The following is a 21,732-nucleotide window of genomic DNA, read 5'->3' as shown; positions in this document are numbered from 1 at the left end:
TTAAAATAGGGACAGAGTAAATAATCTGTAGATGGTTTATTGAGTTCTAAAGCTTTTCTAATAAGGGTACTTCAATTCTGAATTTATTGTAATTCACAAGATGTCCCAACTTGAATATTATTAGGATGGAGTTCCAATTTTAGCAGGGCATATGCAGTTCTTTTACATGATCTAATGCTGACCATAGCTACACTCTGAAGGCCAGACCCAGGAGATGCTAGATAATTCAGACCATACTGCTTTAGCAGGGACTGGGAGATGATTGCCAGCTTTATTTAATTGTTTGTTCCTTCTTTCATTACTTTATTCATTTATTTCTTCATTTTTCTATTCATTCATTTGTTCAAGTATAACTACTGGTACATCCATTTCATATTTCCTACCACCTTTACATCTTTACCATGTAAATTTATTTGAAAATTATTATTCTAACAAGTCATCTTCCAAAACAGATATGGAAAGTATACTGCAAAAGGTACCCCTTGTGTTAAAAGAAAGTACTGCTTATGTTTATCTAATCCAGTTTCTCTGGTAAGAAATATGAAAGAAATAGAGGTGGTAGGAAATATGAAAGAAATAGAAAACATGATTTTCTGAAGTTTTTTATCTGTAATTATTATTATCATTTGTTAATCATCACCGTTAATGATAATATATGTCCACATTGTCAAAAAAGTGTATCTTCCTAGGAGGTTATGTCTGAAGTGAAAATGAAAGCCCTAAGAAGCAGCAGCATACAGTGGAAGGCATATATAGCTAATAATAAAAGTTACCATGTTTTGAACTCTGTGCGAGGGATTTTCTTAACCACTTTATAGGCATTATATCATTTAACCATCACAGTATATATGGATTCCATTTTACAGTTGATAAAACTGAGACTTAGATTAAATTACTTCCTCGGCTAGTAAATAGTAAGACCAGGATCCTAAGCTTGTGCTTTTTGCTACTATTTTATATTGCCACCATGATCACTTAAATTGCAGTGATGAAAAACCAAGTTTGAACAATTCATTTCATTGTAGCCATAGCCTCTGCATGGTTAGGACTATGGTTACAGTATGAAATTATGTTAGAGACCTGTTTCCTCTACCTAGGAGATTTATGTTGTGTAATTTAGATTTTTTTATAACTTTAGAAAATAGATCAAAATTTGTATTGGGGGATTTTATTTGAATACCTATATTATTCCTTCTATTATATTTTGTAGATGTCATTTATTATGGAGGTATAGAATATTTATTTTTATCCCTTTAGTTGACTGTTTGGCACTTGCCATCAGCTTAGAGAAACTGGATTAGATAAAAATAGGCAGTACTTTCTTATAAAGAAAGGGGTACCTTTTGCAGTGTACTTCCCATATCTGTTTTGGAAGATGACATGTTAGAATAATAATTTTCAAATAAATTTACATGATAAAGAGCTTTCATATTTCTTACTAATGTTATTATTTTCATAGAATTTCATGCGGACTGATTTTTTTCTCCAAACATTGTATAACTAGCTTAAAATATTTCTAATGGTAATTTCTATGAACATCACTTAGAGCTAATCATTTAGGCAAGAGTCTAATCCTCTTGATCTGCACACTCCTCCTAATGGGTTAATGATTTGATTTTTTAAAAGATCTATCATCCTAGTTAATGAATGTCATCATTCTATGTTCAAAATGTAATTTTATTTGATCGTTAGAGGTTTTCATTAAATATACTACCAAAGGTGTATAGGTTGGTCAGACAATCTTGCTTTATTGTTTAACTAGCAACAAAATGAAATATTTAAACATTTTTATTATTTTTTAATTATTTTTGCTTAAATGTTATACTGGATGAACAGAAAAAAGTATTAACTAATATTTTCACAGTAATACCTTATCTTTATATTGTATCTATGTTTTATCAAGTACTTTCATGTATGTTGAGGTCTTATGAAGTTAATAAATGTTCCCCTTATATTTGGAATTAGCCACATAGGAGTTAGAGACATTGAGATGAAAATACCAACTTTACTACTGATAAAACTGACAGAAAAAAAGACTGGCTTCTTCATAAATCTATCCACCTAGTCAGAGCAGCACTCCACATTTGCAGGCTTCTTACACCTGGCAGCAAACAGCCTAAAATGTATGCTTTGTCCAGGTAGGCAGATGCAGAAGAGGGAGGCAAGAAGACTGGGCTAATCATGCCCAAGCCCAGCTTCTAACTCCTTAGTAATTACAAATTACATCTTCCTCCTCTCTAGTGATCATTGCTCTAATGGAGTTTCCCACTAATAATTATACTACATTATCCCATTTAATCCTGAAAATAACTTTGTGATGTTAGTATAATAGAAATGGTTAGTTTCATTTTTTTATAAAACAAGAAGGGGAAGAAATCCTGTTTGTTCAAGGTAGGATATGGCAGATGAAAAAGACATCTGATTTTATTTGCCCATTGTTTAGAGAGAGTACTACAGAATGTAGGAAGGATTTTATTTTGATCAACTGTAACATAATAGTTGATATACTTCTTACATTGTATAACATATAATTTATTGGTAGAGTATTGGCATATAGGTACTTAATTGATTATTTTAAATTTATATACAATCAGATTCATGCTTTCTGTCTCATAAGAATTTTCTTTTTTTATAATAGTTTACTGAGTTATAATTTGCAGACCATATAATTTAGCCTTTTAAAGTGTAAAATTAAGTGGTTTTTATTATATTCACAAAGTTGTGCAACCATCACCATAATTAATTTTAGAACATTTTTATCACCACCCCAAAAAGAAAACCTGTACCTATTAGCAGTCACTCTCCATTCTCCTCTCACCCCAGTCCTTGACAACCACTATTCTTCTTTCTGTCTGTATGGATTTGCCTATTCTGGACATTTCATCTAATTGAAATCATATAATATGTGGCCTTTTTATCTGGCTTCTTTCACTTAGCATATTTCCAGGGTCCATCAATATTGAATCGTATATCAGTTCTTCATTCTTTTTTTACAGTGAAATGATATTCCATTGTTTGAATATACCACATTTTGTTTATTTCTTAAGTTCTTGTTGGACATTTGTTTTTCCCCCACGTTTTGGCTATTGTAATGCTGCTATGAGGATATGTGTACAAATTTTTGTGTGGACCTGTGTTTTTAATTCTCTTGGCTATATACCTTGGAGTAAAATTGCTGGACCATATGGTAGACAGTTTCTTGTTTAACAGTTCTCTGAAATCCATCTTATGACTCATAGAAAACAGGTTTTTTTTTATCATAATTTTTCTATCCTTTTACTCATTTTTCTATACTGTTACTTTCTTACATTTTTCTAAAAATACTGAAATGAACTAAGTTCTTTTGATCAGTTTAAATTTGGTCATTTTGTCTCTGTTCTTCAGCCATTTTATTTGACCTATTTTTTAAAACTGATATATTACTAAATTTTTTCATATTTGTGGGGTCAGTCAACAAATTTTGGCAGGCAGTAAAATTGTTCAAGTGAGGTGTGTGTGTTTTATTAGTTGTGCTTATTAAGGCTGCAGTTTAGTTCATAGAAACAGCACAGTATTCTAACAAAATAGTGCCTCATTGTCATTCAGTCAGTCATTCAGTATAAATGCAGTGCTTCTCAATCTTGGCTATCTGTTAAAGTCCCTCTTACTTCATTGAAAAAAAAAAAAAAAAAAAAAAGACATGCCACTTAATCTCCAAAAGTAGATCTCTGGATGGTTTTGAGAAAGCTTCATAGTTAACTTAGTGGATAGTTACAATGTGCCCAACTCTAGAAGTAAAGACATGGTAGGAGCTTACAGATCTAGCAGGTTATGGTGAAAACAGATAAGCAAACTACCTGTTATATTATAAAATGATATAAAGGCATGAGTAAGGTACAATGGAAATGTAGAAAAGAAGAACATCTAATCCATACTGCTTAGTGATGGTAAAATGTGTCCTATATCTTCAAGGACAAATAGAGGTAAACCCAGCAGAAAGGGATTTTAGATGAAGTTCATTCTGGGTAGAAGGAGTAGTATATAAATATACTCAATGAAAGAGTATGCTTCTTTTACAGGAATTAAAAATAGTTCGATGTGATTGAAACAAAAAGATATCTATGAAGAAGTGGTAAGATTTGAGGCTAGTAGAGCTAGGCAGATTCTCTTTCATAAAGAAGACTTGTGTGTTGAGCTAAAGAATTTGAATTTTATCCTGACTACTTCAGGGAGTGTAAGGTTTGAACTTAGGCTTTGAGGTGGAGTGTATGAGGGGCAAGGAAAAGTAAACATATAAATAATACATATGAAACAAAGGGCCCCAAAATCTTTTCAAAATTAAAAATAAGAATGCCTATTCCATTAAAGGTTCTGATTTGTGTTTATTCCCATAAATATAATAATTTTGGCCAGTTTCAGCAGTTGGAGTGGAATGAGAGGTGAAAAGGAAATAGGTAAGAAGGGTTACAATTGGAATGGGAGGTAGAAGGAAACAGGAAGATGAGAGGGAGGTGGAAAAGGAAGAGGGGCCAAAAGGTGGCAGACATGGAAGGGAGGAGAGGAAACAGATTCTTGATACTCCATCTAGAGATACTCCATGGAAGAAAGGCCTAATGCCAGAATTTGTGATGTATCTTGTGACCTCTTGCTTCTGCTTGTTGGTTTAACAATGGCCATTGGATTCATTGTCTATTTTTGTTTGTTTTTAAGGGGATGGAAGAATCATCCCCCTTTACATTCTTAACATATTTAGATTTCTCCAGACAATAATGATATATATGTATTTTTTTGTTTGGATACAGTGTTTATATTATTTAGTTATACTTTTATCAAATTAAGAATATGAATCTTTATACTTTTTTGGTAGTAATTTTTTTGTTACAGTTTATATTCAGTATTATTTTGCATTATTTTCAAGTATACAGCACACTGGTCAGACAATCATACACTTCACAAAGTGCTCCTCCTGATATCCCCACCTACAGTACACAAGGATACCCTTTTCTCCACATCCTCGCCAATACTTGTTTTGTTTGTTGATTTATTAATGATAGGCATTCTGACAGGTGTGAGGTGATATCTCATTGTGGTTTTAATTTGCATTTCTCTGATGATTAGTGATATTGAACATCTTTTCATATGTATATTGGTCATCTGTATGCCCTCTTTGGAGAAGTGTCTGTTCATGTCCTCTGCCCACTTTTTTTTTTTTAATTACTTTATTGATTAAGGTATCACATATTTGTCATCAACCCCCCCCCCATTCCCATCCCAAACCCCCCCACACGCATGCCCCCATCCCCCTGTTGTCTGTGATCACCGGTTAGGCTCATATGCAAGCACATAAGTCCTTTGGTTGATCTATCTCCCTTGTCCCCACCCTCCCCTACCTTCCCTCTGAGGTCTGACAGTCTGATCAATGCTGTTCTTGTTCTTCAGTCTATGTTGTTCATCTTTTCCCCTAGATGAGTGAGCTCATGTGATACTAGAAATACACTTATAGGAACCGAAAATGAGACAAGCAATAATGGTTATGCTGAGAGGCAAATGAATCAGTCTATAGGGAGTTTCTTTCTGGGCCAACAGTTCTTTTGAGTCCCGATTTCTATGTCCTACAGTTGTTTATGTGTACATAACAGCAATGATATTTCAGTTCTGGATGGTGGACAAATGGTGGTAATGCAGGTCCGACCCTCTCTGGTTTGGTCCTGGGCAATCTGCAGTGACGCACATCTGCTGACTGCTAGTATGGCAAGGCGACGTCAGCGTCTTCCATCTCTGGACTGTTTCTCTTCTCACTTCATGGCTGGAGCACTCCTGTCGATTCCTCTCTGTTGCAGGAATCCACATGGTCTCGGAGTTGTTTTCTGAAAATATACAAACATATTCTTGACCAAAAGTTAATAAAGGAATATTTGACTTGCGATCCTTTTTCATTTTTTTGCCCAAACAATTTTCCTTTGGCTTGTTTTGACACCATGTATGTTTTACCTGGGTGCCTTGCTGTTAGCATTACAAATGAAAGTTAATTTTCTAAAGTAAAAATTTTCTAGATGTAATTTATTTACAGGATATTTTTCCTTACATGATATTCTTCTACTATCCCCCCTTTTTTGGTTTAAATATTGGGAGGCTTTTGGAAATTTTATGCTGTAATCTTGATAGCTTTTAAATTTTACTTTTCTACACTAAAATGTGACTGCTTTAGGTTCATTATATGTTACGCAATTTTACCATGAGATGAACTACCAATAAAAATTTTAGTTAACACTTTAGGAACAGCTTTTTTGTCCAGTACAATTGATTTTTCTAGAGTATTTGCTTATTTTGGTTGGCCAATTTAAATTAGTCTGAAAACTTGACTACTGTTTTACTGTCAAATTTAATACTCTAACAACCATCTTGTTTTACCCTGTAATTATTAGTGGAGAGGATTATTTGCCTTCTTGAGTAGGCCCTGAGCATTCCTAGTGCTAGGCTGGATTTAGACATCATAGACCCCAGTTCCCCGGATCATGGGTGCAAGACATCTCTATCAAGTCTTGTTGCAGTGAGAGGGCATCGGCTGTCGGCCAAGTCTCTGTTACCTGGGTCCCGATTTGAGCTGGGCATGTGAAGCTGAGCAGCCATGGGGGCAGGAGATCTCCTTCAGCAGGGGTGAGGGTTCAGGCCCCTGCAAACTTGGGGGGGTGAAGGTCTGTGCCCCACCTCTGTTGACCCCCAAGTTCTCTCCTGATGGCCCCTATGCGACTGTGGCTCTGCCCACTTTTTTATTGGATTGTGTTTTTGTTGTTGTTGTTGTTGTTGTTGTTGTTGTATGAATTCGTTATAAACTTTGAATATTAACCCCTTATCAGACATGTCATTGGCAAATATCTTCTTCTGTTCAGTAGGTTGTCTTTTCATTTTGTTGATGATTTCCTTTGCTATGCAAAACTTTTAAAAAATATTTTTTATTGATTTTAGAGAGAGGAAGGGAGAGGGAGAAAGAGAAACATCGATTGGCTGCCTCCTGCACGCCCCCTACTGGGGACTGAGCCTGCAACCCAGGCATGTACCCTGACCTGGAATAGAACCAGGTGCATGGAATGATGCTCAACCAATTGAGCCACACCAGCAATGCAAAAACTTTTTAGTTTGATGTAGTCCCATTTGTTTATTTCTTTTTTTTCCCTTGCCCGAAGACTGTAGTAATTTGTTTAATACAGCAAAATTAATCATAGCTTTCTTCAATAATGTATATTAGATTTTATTTTATGCTTATTATAGTAAATCTGACTGAATTTAATAAGTTTCTACTTCCCTTGTCTGTCTTACAACTTAAAAATACATTGAATAAACTTTTCTTCTCTTCACAGAAGTCATTATTAAAAAGCTTTACTAATTCTTTTGACAGGTTGAAATATTTGCTCTGTTGTTTTTCAGTATTCAAATATTCATTACTTTTTTCAGCTTTGTTTTTTGAGACCACAATTTGAAAGCATCTATAAACACACTGTTTTTATAATACCAGAAAGGTGGCTACTTTCTTGTGTTTATTATTTTTAAACACTTTCAAGAGTCAGCTTACTAACTAATTAAAGGTAAAACTAAAACAGTTAATGCTTAAATAATCCTGACTTTAGTTCTGTTTAGTATGAAGTCTGTCCTGTTAGGTAACCATTAAACTTTTTTATTGAAAAGACTTTTTAAGGTCAAAAGTTTAAAGTTAAATTATCTTGAACAGCAACAAACTAGTTCTTATATATTGTAAACATAAATATATAGGAGATAAATATACATTGTACCTTCACAGGGGCCTATTTTGCTATCTTAGACCTTTAATACATGAAAGGAAAAAATGAGACAGGAAAAAAATTTTGATAATCATCAGTGAAGTGGAATTTCCACATAGTATTTGAAAATGGGGGGAAAGGTTATAGACTTTCCATTCATTTTGTTAATACAATATATTTATATAATTTTGCACCACTTATTGTTTGCTAGTAAAAATAATATTTACCATATTTTTAATGTCTCTTAAAAGACAAATATTTAGTTGCAGAGTTACTCCAAAACGTTGTAAATTAGTTCAGTAAATTTTTTATTTAAAAAGGTTATATAGCCCTAGCCGATTTGGCTCAGTGGATAGAGCATCGGCCTGCGGACTGAAGGTTACTGGGTTCGATTCCAGTCAAGAGCACATGCCCAGGTTGCGGGCTCGGTCCCCAGTGGGGGGCGTGCAGGAGGTGGCCAATAGGTGATTCTCTTTCATAATTGATGTTTCTATCTCTTTCTACCCTTCTCCCTTCCTCTCTGGAAAAAACAAACAAACAAAACTCAGTGCCTTAAACAACGAAGCTTTACTCCTCCCTCACTTTATGTTATTGGCTGTGTTATGGAAACAGTTCCACTCTGGGATCCAGGTTGAAGAAGCTGCCCTTATCTGGGATATTGCCATCTTTGTAGTGGAGGAAAAAGGAGATGGTCAAACCATGTGAGGCTCTTAAAACTTTTGCTTGGAACTGGCACATCAATTCATAGTTCATTATTCACACTGTTACGTGGCTAATTCTGATGTGAGTGGAGTGAGAATTACAGTCTTTCCACTAGGGAAAGAGGAGCTATGAATGTTTTCATAACAGTTTCCCACATTACATTCTTGTAAAGATAAAATGAACTATAATAATAATCTATAATAATAAAAGTGTAATATGCTAATTAGACCAGATAGCCGAATGACATTCCAGACGTCCTTCCAGGAGAAGCCACAGCGGCGGGGGCCAAGGCAGAGGCGGTTAGGGGCGATCAGGCAGGCAGGCGAGTAGTTAGGAGCCAGTGGTCCCAGATTGCGAGAGGGTGCAGGCCAGGCTGAGACACACACACACACACACACACACACACACACACACACACTCACTGTGCACAAATTTTGTGCACTAGGCCTCTAGTCTATAATAATAAAAGCATAATATGCTAATTAGACCAGATGTCCTTCTCGACAAAGCCGGGGCTGTGAGGGCTGAGGTGGCCACTGCGGCAGGGGCTGAGACCCATGCACAAATTTCGTGCATCGGCCCTCTAGTTAAATATAAGTAACTTAAAGTTTTCCTAAAGTATAGTGGAATATCTCATTAATTTACAAGTTGATGACTTATGCAAGCCATATTCTAGGTGTATCGGTTAATAAGGCGGATTTTTTTTCAATAGATGGAGTTACACATATGTTGATATATATGCGATTTGATATGTATGCTATTTTGTTGTATTGACAACAAGCTTCAAAACTTCATATGTCAAATTTGCTGAAGGTGTGAACATCATAGATATTTTTACATTTAAAAATGTCGAATTTCGTGCCAAAAATAGAGCATTTGCGGGAAGTTATAATTCATTACTTTATTTTGAAGAAAAGTGCTGCTGAATACTTCAGGAAGCTTATGGTGAACATGCTCCATCTCAAGATACTTGTGAACGCTGGTTTAAACGCTTTAAAGGTGATGATTTCAATGTGAAAGACAAAGAACATCCAGGTCAACTGAAAAGGTTTGAAGACCAACAATTACAAACATTATTGGATGAAGATGCGTGTCAAACTCAAAAACAATTTACAGAAAGATTAAACGTTTTCCAATCATTTACAAGTAATGGGAAAGATTTTGAAGGAAAATGGGTGCCACATCAACTGAACAAAAGACAAATGGAAAATCGAAGAGTCATCAGTAAAATGTTGCTTCAACAGCACAAAAGAAAGGCTTTTTTGCATTGAATTGTGACTGGCAATGAAAAGTGGATTTATTTTGAGAATCCCAAACGCACAAAATCATGGGTTGATCCCGGGTCAACCATCAACATCGACTGCAAGGCCAAATTGCTTCAGAAAGAAGACAATGCTCTGTGTTTGGTGGGATTAGGAAGGTGTGGTATATTATGAGCTTCTAAAACCAGGTGAAACCGTTAATACTGATCGCTACCGACAATAATCAATTTGAACCACACTTTGATCATAAAACGACCAGAATGTTCCAGAAGACACAGCAAAGTAATTTTGCTTCATGATGACGCACCATCATACACATCAAAACCAGTTAAAGACATGTTAAAAGATCTTGCCTGGGAAGTATTAACCCACCACTATTCACCAGACCTTGCTCCTTCAGATTGCCACTTGTTCCAATAGATGTCTTGCGCACTCTCTGAGCAGCACTTCAAAACATACGAAGAAGTGGAAAATTGGGTCTCTGAATGGTTTGCCTCAAAACAAGAAAAGTTCTATTGGGACGATATCCACAAATTACCTGAAAGATGGGGAAATGTGTAGCTAGCGATGGACAATACTTTGAATAAAGCACTTTTGATGTTTCTCTTGAAATTATTGTGTTTTCTTTGATAACAAAATTCGAATTATTAACCGGTACACCTGGTATAAGCTTACCTTGGCAGTATAAATATTGTAAGGGTTTACTAAAACAACAAATAATGTAATTTCATTAACCAATGTTACCCAATAAATTTAATTTTTTAGAAAATAGTGTATCTATGTCAAAGTGCTTAATTTTATGGGGAACAGATTTTTGAGCACTTAACAGGTATTTACTTACATACACCAGTATCTGAGAAAGTATTCTGGTAGAAAACTAGTCCTTAGGTGTCAATAAGGAAGAATGTTTCTGGAGTTATACTATATCCCACTTCTTGGATATTTAGTATACATCAGAATATGAAATGCTTGAAGAAATGTTTTTGATCATTTAATTTTGCTTAACCTAGTATTTATTTCTCTGATTTATTTGACTTTGGAACCTATTTGCTAAGCAATACCTAATAAATTTTCTTAAAGAAATACTGACATGAGGAAGTTGGTAAGCTGATTATAATTTATTCAATAGATCTAGCTCTTCAGTGCTTGTCAACCTCTTTGTTAATTTTAGTAGTGGTTTGTTAGTTTTCATAATGGAAAGCAAGTGCATTTTCTTTTTTAACCTCAGGGTATCCCACCCAGTTCAGGGAAATTCCATGTAGAATTATTCTGAATTGGATGCAGTCTGTGTTCAGGTACTCTGTTGATATGTATTCTCTGACTCCTGGATCTGGATCCTTAAAGGAGCCCCTCCCAGTACCACCCAGACACTCATTACCTCAGAAGTCTTCTAATGGCATAACATAGCTGACATTTTTAAGATTAGAATTATGGGATAAGCATATTTCTAGGTTGAAGTTTTAAAAACTTATTAAGACAAAAACATACTCAAATTCATCTTTTAAAACTTTTTTATTCCTGTAATGAGAAAACAAAGATGACAAATTAAAACCTCATCTTAGACCAGTAGTTCTCAGCGTGGGGCACATGCCCCACAGGGTGGCAATTTGATTTTTAAGGGGGGCAATTTGAGAATGAGTTATTATCAGTGAATTTTTTGTATTTGTTATGGTTCTAGGGGCCTAAAATACAGTATATAAATACATATTGTGACATATTTATGCATTTCAGTTCTCTATTATGTTTTGAAACTTTATTTGCTATTTTCATATCACTTCATATTATTATTATTTTTTAAACAATTTCTTAGTGATTTCTTCCTCAGTATTCAACTGTCTTTCCGTTTTTCTCTTTCATGGATGCCCTTTGGAAGCTTGTTTAGACCAAATTAATGACCTTTTAGGCTTCCTTTGAGTAATAAGAATTTTATGTCGGGTGTGTGTGTGTCAGGATTTTAGAGATGCTTAGGTGGGGCATGGCCAAAAAAGGTTGGGAACCACTGTCTCAGACATTAACCCATTCTTATACAATCTTGCAAGAGTCATTAAAAATTAATATGGATTTTTCTGTGTGTTTTGTTGTTGTTGTTCTCTGTTAGGGTAAAAGTAAAGTCAATTTAGAGGTTAACAAAGACAACTTCTAGAACTAGATAATTGAGGGTTGATTTTAGATAAGAAATGTGTTGGTGGTTCTTTTTATGGAATGCTTATTTATACCCACAGCTCAGCCAGCAGGAGTGCCAGAAATCTTAAAGAAAAGCTTGCATAGCTGTTCAGTGAAAGGAGAGGAAGAAGTATTTTTAATTGGCAAGAACTTTCTGAAAGGAACTAAAGTGATTTTCCAAGAAAATGTTTCTGGTAAGTAGACATAATATCACTGACATAGAGATTGTTGCATGTTTCACTTTGTTGTAAAGCTAGACATAGCTACAAAATAAAAAATAAATAAAAATTTTTAGTAAATCACTGTTTTTGTTTCAATCAGATGAAAACTCTTGGAAGTCAGAAGCTGAAATCGACATGGAATTATTTCATCAGGTATTTAATTTTAAGACTTTTAAAAAATATTTTTTTATTGATTTCAGAGGGGGTGGGGAAGAGAGAGATAGAAACATTAACAATGAGAGAGAATCATCCATTGGCTGCCTCCTGCATGACCCCGCTGGGGATCGAGCCTGCAGGCAGGAATCCTGGTTCAGAGGTCGATGCTCTACCACTGAGCCACGCCCCTGGGGCTAATTTAAGACTTTTTATAGTTTGATTGTTTACTCTCTGAGAAATTCGGTTTTGTTCCAAAATTTCCTCAATCAAAAGATTAAATTTTTTCTTTATATGTGATTGATAGAAATCATTTAAAGTTTTTTGAGTTTCTTTAACTGAAATACAACTATGCCACTGATGCTAGAAGTGACAATTCTCTATTTTAAAAAAGTTTAAAAGCATTAGCAAATTGCATTGCTAATAAAAAACATTTCTTTCTTATTTATTTATTTATTTTTATTGTCTGAAGTTTTACATATTCTCCTTTTTCCCCAATTGACACCCCGCCCCCACTATCCTTCCCGCCCCAGTGTCTGTGTCCATTGGTTATGCTAATATGTGTGCATACAAGTCCTTTGGTTGCTCTCTAACCCTTCCCCCCACCCCACCATTTGTCTCTGGATCTATTCTTGTTCAGCAAATTATGTTGATCATTATATCCCACATATGAGTGAGATCATGTGATACTTATCTTTCTCCGACTGACTTATTTCGCTTAGCATAATGCTCTCCAATTCCATCCCTGCTGTTGCAAATGGTAAAAGTTCCTTCTTTTTTATAGTGGCATAGTATTCCATTATGTAGATGTACCACAGTTTTTTAATCCATTCATCTGCTGATGGGCACTTAGGTTGTTTCCAAATCTTAGCTATTGTAAATTGTGCTGCTATGAACATAGGGGTGCATATATCCCTTCTGATTGGTGTTTCTGGTTTCTTGGGATATAGTCCTAGAAGCGGGATTACTGGGTCAAATGGGAGTTCCATTTTTAATTTTTTGAGGAAACTCCATACTGGTTTCCACAGTGGCTGCACCAGTCTGCATTCCCACCAGCAGTGAAGGAGGGTTCCTTTTTCTCTGCATCCTCTCCAGCACTTGTCATTTGTTGATGATAGCCATTCTGACAGGTGTGAGATGGTGTCTCGTTGTTTTGATTTGCATCTCTCAAATTATTAGTGACTTTGAGCATGTTTTCATATGTCTCTGGGCCTTCTATATGTCCTCTTTCGAAAAGTGTTTGTTTAGATCCTTTGCCCATTTTTTGATTGGATCGTTTATCTTCCTTTTGTTAAGTTGTATGAATTCTCTGTAAATTTTGGAGATTAAACCCTTACGTGAAATATCATTGGCAAATATGTTCTCCCATGCAGTGGGCTTTCTTGTTTTGTTGATGGTTTCTTTTGCTGTGCAGAAGCTTTTTATTTTGATGTAGTCCCATTTGTTTATTTTCTCCTTAGTCTCCATTGCCCTAGGAGCTGTGTCTGTAAAGATATTGCTATGACATATGTCTGCTATTTTGCTGCCTATGGAGTCTTGTTGGATTTTTACGGTTTCCCATCTTACATTCAAGTCCTTTAGCCATTTTGAGTTTGTTTTTGTATATGATGTATGTTGGTGATCTAGTTTAATTTTTTTTTGCATGTATCTGTCCAAATTTCCCAGCACCATTTATTAAAGAGACTGTTTTGACTCCATTTCATAAAATTTTCTTGCTTCCTTTGTCAAATATTAATTGAGCATAATGGCTTGGGTTGATTTCTGGTTCTCTGTTCTGTTCCATTGGTCTATATGTCTGTTCTTGTGCTAGTACCAGGCAGTTTTGAGAACCGTGGCTTGGTAATATAGCTTGATATCTGGTAATGTGATCTCTCCAACTTTGTTCTTCTTTCTCAGTATTGCTCTGGCTATTTGGGGTCTTTTTTTTTTTTTTTTTTTATTCCAGATAAATTTTTGGAGAGTTTGTTCTAGATCTTTGAAATATGCCATTGGTATTTTAATAGGTATTGCACTGAATCTATAGATTGCTTTAGGTAGTATGGACATTTTAATGATGTTGATTCTACCAATCCATGAACATGGTATGTTCTTCCATTTGTTTATATCTTCCTCTATCTCTTTTTTCAATGTCCTGTAGTTTTCCGAGTACAGGTCTTTTACTTCCTTAGTTAAATTTATTCCTAGGTATCTTAATTTTTTTGGTGCAATGGTAAATGGGATTTTTTTTTTTCCATTGAAACATTTCTTTCTTAATATTTATTTGTTCTGGGGATTTGGATTATCTTAACCTACTATTAGTTAAATCAAAGAAAATTTATTTATTGAGTTCCAAGTGTTTTTATGTTTGTTACCTTTTTGCATTCAGAAGAACAATTTGTTACACTTGTATTAAAGAGTGTGTATTTGCAGGCACTCACTATGTATTGTTTTTATATAATAAGAAAAAAGAGCTTGAAAACAAGGAGAAAGAAATAACTTAAGAATTAGTATGTAGAGCAAATAGGAGCAAACTCAGGTGTTGAGACAACAGAAGAGAAGGGCAAATTTATATGCAAATCAGATAGAAGACTCGAAAAAAGGTAGTATGTTTAGGTATAGATCATAGAGAATAGAGAGGCAGGAACATACTAATGTGTAAAATACTCAAAGCCTAAAATATAGCATCAAATGCTGATAGGAATAGAAAAGAGCACATGAAAGCTGGAGAGAGCTAGAAGAGGCAAAAAATTGAGAATCTATATCCAATTTATCAAAAAATATTAAGACAAAAAAGTTTGTAATTCTTTTGTGTCTTATTTATTTTTATTCTTCTGTGATTTAAGAAAAATCTTAGAAAGTAAAAAATGTCATCAAATTCACTTTGCCCTCAGCTGTCATCATTTGCCTCCTGCATATCTCGTACTCTGTACAAAAGTATAATCACCATCCCTTGATGTTCCTTCCCATTACTATATTGTACCAGGGAAGAAGAGATACGTCCAGATGGTTCACAATATCTTCCAAGAAGATGTGGCAACCTTGAGTAACTGTTGGTGAAGCATTTATGAACTCTCCTTTTCTTATAAGGATGTTTCTGCCACTATTCTGACAAAAAAATAACTTTGATTTCCAGGATCATGGTAGACTGAACCCTATTTGGTTAAATGAGGGTAAATTTGACTTAATTTGGATAAACTGAAGCCTGTTTGGCTAAGTGATTAGGAAGCAGTGAACCGCCTTGTACACATCAACTAAGGTTGTACAGAACATATGATAACTGATACTGTGCTTGGTGGGCATAATTTTTCCTCAAAATGTACTCATTCTTTTATTCAGCAAATATATTTGTGTATTTCTTGTGTAAGGTGCTTAACAGGATAAATAGAATGAAGAACAGAACATCCTATGTTCTCATGGCACTTACATTCTTGAGGTTGGAGAGAGGGGGAAAAAAAAACACATCAGCACAGTAATTTCAGGTAGTGATAAATGCTAATTTAGAAAGAAACAAGATTATGTGATTAGGACTGATGGGGTGCCACTTTTAAAAGGATGGTCAGAGATCGCTTCTCCGAGGAGGTAACATTTGAATAATACCTAAAAATGGGTAAGGAACTAGCCATTTTAAGAGGTGAAGGAAGAATATTCTAGGGAGAGAACAGCAGGTTGTAAAGGCTCTGAGGTAAAAGTGAATTTAGTGTGTTAAAAGAATGAACTGAGAAGGTCAGTATGCCTAGAATATAAACAATCTGGGGAGGAAGGGAATAAGAGGAAGTTGTCAGGGCAGGAACCTTGTTAGTCATTATAAAACATTTGAATTTTATCTTAAAAATAGTTTTAAGATTAATATCCTGGCCCTAACCAGTTTGGCTCAGTGGATAGAGCTTCGGCCTGCAAACTGAAGGGTCCCAGGTTCGATTCCAGTCAAGGGCATGTACCTTGGTTGCGGGCACATACCCAGTAGAGAGTGTGCAGAAGGCAGCTGATCAATGTTTCTGTCTATCCCTCTCCCTTCCACTCTGTAAAAAAAAAAAAAAAAAGATTAATATCCTGATGTCTATGAACCTAAGCTTTAAAATAATTTTTCTAGTCAGACTTTTGACCTTTATAGCTAAAAGGAAATGTACTTAATTATAATTTTTATTTCAAAATTTTTATTTAAATATCGCTTCTTTTCTGACTCTTGTAATTTTCTTTCAATTAGAATCATCTTATTGTGAAGGTTCCCCCATATCATGACCAACATATAACTTTGCCAGTATCAGTGGGGATATATGTAGTGACCAATGCTGGAAGATCTCACGATGTTCAACCATTCACTTACACTCCAGACCCAGGTATGTAAAAAAAAAAAAGTCTGAACTAAAATGAATGATTAATTTCTGGTACTTTGGAAGGATATGAAGACCAGCCAACCAAAAAGAAAAAGTGGTAGCCTGGCCGGGGTGGCTCAGTGGTTGAGTGTCCACCTATGAACCAGGAGGTCATGGTTCGATTCCCAATTAGGGCACATACTCAAGTTGTGGGGCTGGATCCTCAGTAGGAGGCGTGTAGGAGACAACCAATCAATGATTCTCTTTCATCATTGATGTTTCTCTCTCTCTCTCCCTCTTCCTTTCTCTGAAATCAATAAAAAAATTTTTTTTTTAAAAAAAAGAGCCTGGCTTTTGAAAAAGAAAAAAAAAAGAAAGAAAAGCAAAGCTTAGGAATGCTCTGAAGTCAGACTCTCCAGAGTTATCATACAGCTTACTCTTTAGTAAGAATTAACATTCATTGAGTTTCTCTAGTCTGCAGAAAAATGAAAAGTGACAACTTTGGGAAACTGCTAATAGTTTAGTCTAGCTGGCTTACAGGATTGCATTTTGGGAGAGATAAGAGATTGCTTGGAACCATAAGTGATAAGAATCACAAATAGAGTTAAATGCCTGTAACATTTTCTAATCTGTGTAATCAAAAATACCAAAGACTGCTGGTGAATAAATATTTTAAATATAATTTTAAGCATTTAGGCAAAATAGATGCTTTAGAAACCAGAGCAGTAAGAGCAATTGAAATGTTAAAAATTTAGAAGATCTATCCTGGCTGGGTAGCTCAGTTGGGGTTAGAGCATTAATCTTTTCTCCTTTTTTTAATAGCAGCAGCTGGTGCTTTGAATGTAAATGTGAAGAAGGAAATATCTAGTCCAGCAAGACCTTGCTCTTTTGAAGAGGCAATGAAAGGTACTAAGTTGATTCTTATATATTTCCCTAGCAAACTAACATTTTGTTTTCTCTTATGTACTTGGAACACTTAGCAGGGTCTCTTCTATACTGTAAAATAAATATTTGTTTTTTACTGAATGCAGAGATTTGTTTCCCAACTTGATATTTCCCTTCATTCACCATGTAAACAACTTTTTTTTTTAACATGTTAGAGTAGAGGGTTTTTTTGTTTTGTTTTCCATTTCCCAATATTAAAAATCTTAAAAGTATGTGTAAAGTACAATAATGTATGTAAAAAAATTTTCTACTAATAAGATTAGTACTTGACATTGAGACTGAAGAGACCAAAATATGAACTATCAACATTTGAAAAAGTTGCTTTAGGCTCTTTCTTCTGACATTTTTATTTACTTCTCTGCTAATCCCAAGGGATAACAAAGATATATCTTCAGGATGTTATATGATAGATTCTTTTCTCAGATTTATAATACAACTGTGATACTCAGTAATACTTTTGTGCCATTATAAATGGAGATGTCAATTACATAATGGCCATTGGTTTATTCCTATAATCCTAGCTTTTACTTACATTTTTCTGCCATGAAATTCATGAGTTAAATAAAATTAAATTATAAAATTAAAAATATTTACATTTAAAAGGGAATAATATGCTTAATAAATTTTATCAAATATGGTAGCTTTTTTCTCTATTGTCAGTAGTAAAATTTAGCTTTCACGTATATAATGTGTTCAGTATAGCTTGCCATTATAATTTCTGATCGCAAACACTTTCCCAGAGTAGATTAGTGAGAAATTTTGCACTGATGAGTAAACTGCCAAGATTATCTGATTCAAATACAAGAAAATTTATAAATCTGTGCTATGTATAATCATAGCTTATGCACATTGGACATATATTAAGTGCTGGGCAATATGCCACACTCTTTACCGGCATTCTCTCATAATAAATTACCTACCTCAAACTCTATGAGGTAGGTAATTTATTATTCTCATTTCATAGATGAGGAAACCAAGGTTCCAGAGAGGCTAAATAATTTGCCCAAGGTCGCTTAGCTAGGATTAAAAAGAATAGGTTAAGCTTCAGTATAAAAGTAACACCTCTAAGCAAAAATAATTCAAACCATGTTCATTAGATAAATAATACCATAATTAATTAATCATTAAAGAAAGTTTTGCCCTAGCTGGTTTGGCTTAGTGGATAGAGTGTTGACCTGTGGACTAAAGGGTCCTGGGTTCGATTCCAGTCAATGGCACATGCCTGGATTGTGGGCTGGATCCCCAGTAGGGGGTGTGCAGGAGGCAGCCGATCAATGATTCTCTCTCATCATTGATGTTTTTATCTCTCTCTCCCTCTCTCTTCTTCTCTGAAATCAATAAAAATATATTATAAAAAAAAAAAAAGAAAGTCTTGAACATTTGTGGTCTATCCTTTGCCAACTTTGTGCTCTTCTACAAAAATTCCTTGATGCTTCTTTTCATAGAATATCAGGCAGATAGAACAGTTAACCTAATCCAATGTGAAATTTATCGTACAAGGTTATGAATTGAAGGTTGAAAGGTTTTGGAAGCTCCATTTAATTTTTTAAAAATATATTTTATTGCTTTTTTACAGAGAGGAAGGGAGAGGGATAGAGAGTTAGAAACATCGATAAGAGAGAAACATCAATCAGCTGCCTCCTACACAGCTTCTACTGGGGATGTGCCCGCAACCAAGGTACATTCCCTTGACTAGAATCGAACCTGGGACCTGTCAGTCCGCAGTCCAATGCTCTATCCACTGAGCCAAACTGGTTAGGGCTCCATTTAATTTTTAGTAACAAAAATATTTAGTCAGTTGATTCAAATCTTACAAGCCTAAAAAATGACGCAAACATACATGCACATATTATTCTTTTTCAAAATTCAGACCTCCTTATTTTGACAATTTTATCAACTTAAATAATGATAAAAATAATTTTATGAAGATATAAAATTAGCCCTGAGAGGTTTGGCTCAGTGGATAGAGCGTCAGCCTGCAAACTGAAAGGTCCCGGGTTCGATTCCGGTCAAGGGCATGTACCTTGGTTGCGGGCACATCCCCAGTAGGGCGTGTGCAGGAGGCAGCTTATCGATGTTTCTCTCTCATCGATGTTTCTAACTCTCTTTCCCTCTCTCTTCCTCTCTGTAAAAAATCAATAAAATATTAAAATATTTAAAAAAGATATAAAATTAATTTGAATACTCAGCTAACTTAATTTAAAATTTTCATTTGTTTTTATAACTTAGTTTAAAATTTTCATTTGTTTTTATAAATACGGTATCATTAATTAGAAAGTACTGATCAATTTAAAACACAGTAGCTTTTAGAACCAGGAATTTTCCTTGACAAATGGCTTATTTTTATGATTCCTTGAAATCACAGCTTTAGTATAATGCCAAGGTACCATTTGGGAGATTTAATTAAGTATACTTTAATGATGAAGACTGAGCAACATAAATGACTTTTAAATTTCTGTTATGGCATTAATTCTGCAAGAAACAGTCTGATAAATAACTATTAATTACAATAAGATTTAAAACTTGATGGCCAAATATGATGTTATGGTCATATATTGAAAGCTTTTGCTCTGAAGTAAGTTTCTAATTCCTTGGAGAGAGTTTGGAAGAGTGGGGAGTAAGGATAACAACTAGTGCCAAAGCATTATGATTCATTTTCAGTTTTACCCAACTGTGTATATATCCTTAACACAAAAGTAATGCATATTAAATAAGATAAAGTATACAGTGTAGACTGTTATTAACAATTTTGGGGGAATATTTCCACAAAGTTTTCTATATCTATATAGGTGCAGGTAGATGTGAGTGTAAATGTTAGATAAATCGCTCAAAGACTCTGTGATGCAGGTTTAGGACCCAGGGATAAAGTGTTGATATGCATTCTCTCAGTTTCAGCTTTGTAAGGAGTGGTTAATTGGATTAGTGTGAAAAATAGTTGAGAGCATATACTTTTCTCTACTGGTTGGATAGGGAAAGAAAGGTTTAGGAGCTTTGAGGAGCCATAGAGATAATCTAGTTCAATCGAATTTTACAGGTGATAAACCAAGGCCTAAAGAAGTTGTGATTTACTCAAGGTCATACAGCTAGTAACTGACAAGAGATTACCACTTAGGTTGCCCTCAAAATTCTATATTTTTTCACTCTATTATTCCCTACCCTATAAATCTTGTTGTTGTTGTTAAACCTCACCTGAGTATATTTTTCCATTGATTTTTAGGGAGAGTGGAAGGGAGGAGGAGAGACAGAGAAACATCTGTGTGAGAGACACATCGATTGGTTGTCTCCCACACATGCCCCCACCGGGTCTAGGGATCAAGTCTGCAACCGAGGTTCATGCTCTTGACCAGAATCAAAACCTTCAGTCCACAGGTTGACACACTATCCACTGAGCCAAACTGGCTAGGGCACTCCCCTTAAATCTTTATTTTAACCATACATATTTGTACTTGAACTAAATGCTGCTTGCTGATAACAAACTTTTACTAAGGATTGTTCTAAGTTTCAAAAGATGTTATTATTTGACATCAATAGAAGAGAGCACTTTAAAAGTTGTTTGGCAAATATGTGACACCTTAATCAATAAAGAAATTTTAAAAAAATAATAAAATAAAAAATAAAAATAAAAGTTGTTTGGCATAATGTATCAATACCAATATTCCTTATAAATTCAAATTGCTATCGGGATGGATAAATATGTCTCTATCTTACTTACCTTCTGCATTTTTGGAATTGGCTTAAAAGTTTTCCCCCAATCCCTAGGTCGTTTGTATTTTACATGTTTGTATTTTTTTCCTCTCTCACTAAAATGTAATTTTCACTAGTAGGGCTTAATCCATTTTATTCATCATCACTGATCCCCAGAACCTTGAACATTACCTAGAACTTTGTAAAGGGCTCGATAAATACCTAGTGAAAAAGAAGGAAGAAAAGATAGCGTGACGTCTCTCAAGCCATTTAATATTATTTACAGGTCCATTAAGATACAGTTGTGGGTTCTGGGACAAGAAAGTATATACTTACTTTAACCTTTTCCTCCCTTCTAAATCTACTAAATACCTTAGAAATAATTGAACAATCATAAAAGGACTTTAAAATATAGAGAGAAAAAAGTAGACTGGCTAGGGACTTCACATTTTGAAGAACGACACCAAGTTTCCTGGGTTCTCTTTTTATCTCCCATTTATCTGGATTGGGCACTAGAGAGATCTGCAACTCAGAACTGGCAATAGGCATAGGCAAA

General features: G+C 34.8%; 1 protein-coding gene across 10 annotated transcripts in view; it reads left to right on the top strand.

Annotated features, from left to right (window-relative positions):
• The window catches only part of NFAT5 (nuclear factor of activated T cells 5), a 117,489-nt gene that overhangs the window by 79,055 nt on the left and 16,702 nt on the right, over positions 1-21,732 (top strand). For 8 of the 10 annotated variants that reach the window (XM_079800525.1, XM_079800522.1, XM_079800527.1 and 5 more), the window contains 4 exons: positions 11,941-12,075; positions 12,203-12,255; positions 16,439-16,571; positions 17,370-17,453. In XM_079800525.1, the coding sequence (XP_079656651.1) occupies positions 11,941-12,075; positions 12,203-12,255; positions 16,439-16,571; positions 17,370-17,453 (405 nt within the window). The remainder of the gene's footprint in view (positions 1-11,940; positions 12,076-12,202; positions 12,256-16,438; positions 16,572-17,369; positions 17,454-21,732) is intronic. The other 2 variants (XM_079800526.1, XM_079800524.1) reach the window with 1 other exon arrangement.

This window comes from Cnephaeus nilssonii, assembly GCF_951640355.1.
Source record: "Cnephaeus nilssonii genome assembly, chromosome: 20".
NCBI lineage: Eukaryota > Metazoa > Chordata > Mammalia > Chiroptera > Vespertilionidae > Cnephaeus > Cnephaeus nilssonii.
This window is presented reverse-complemented; position numbering and strand designations above follow the sequence as displayed.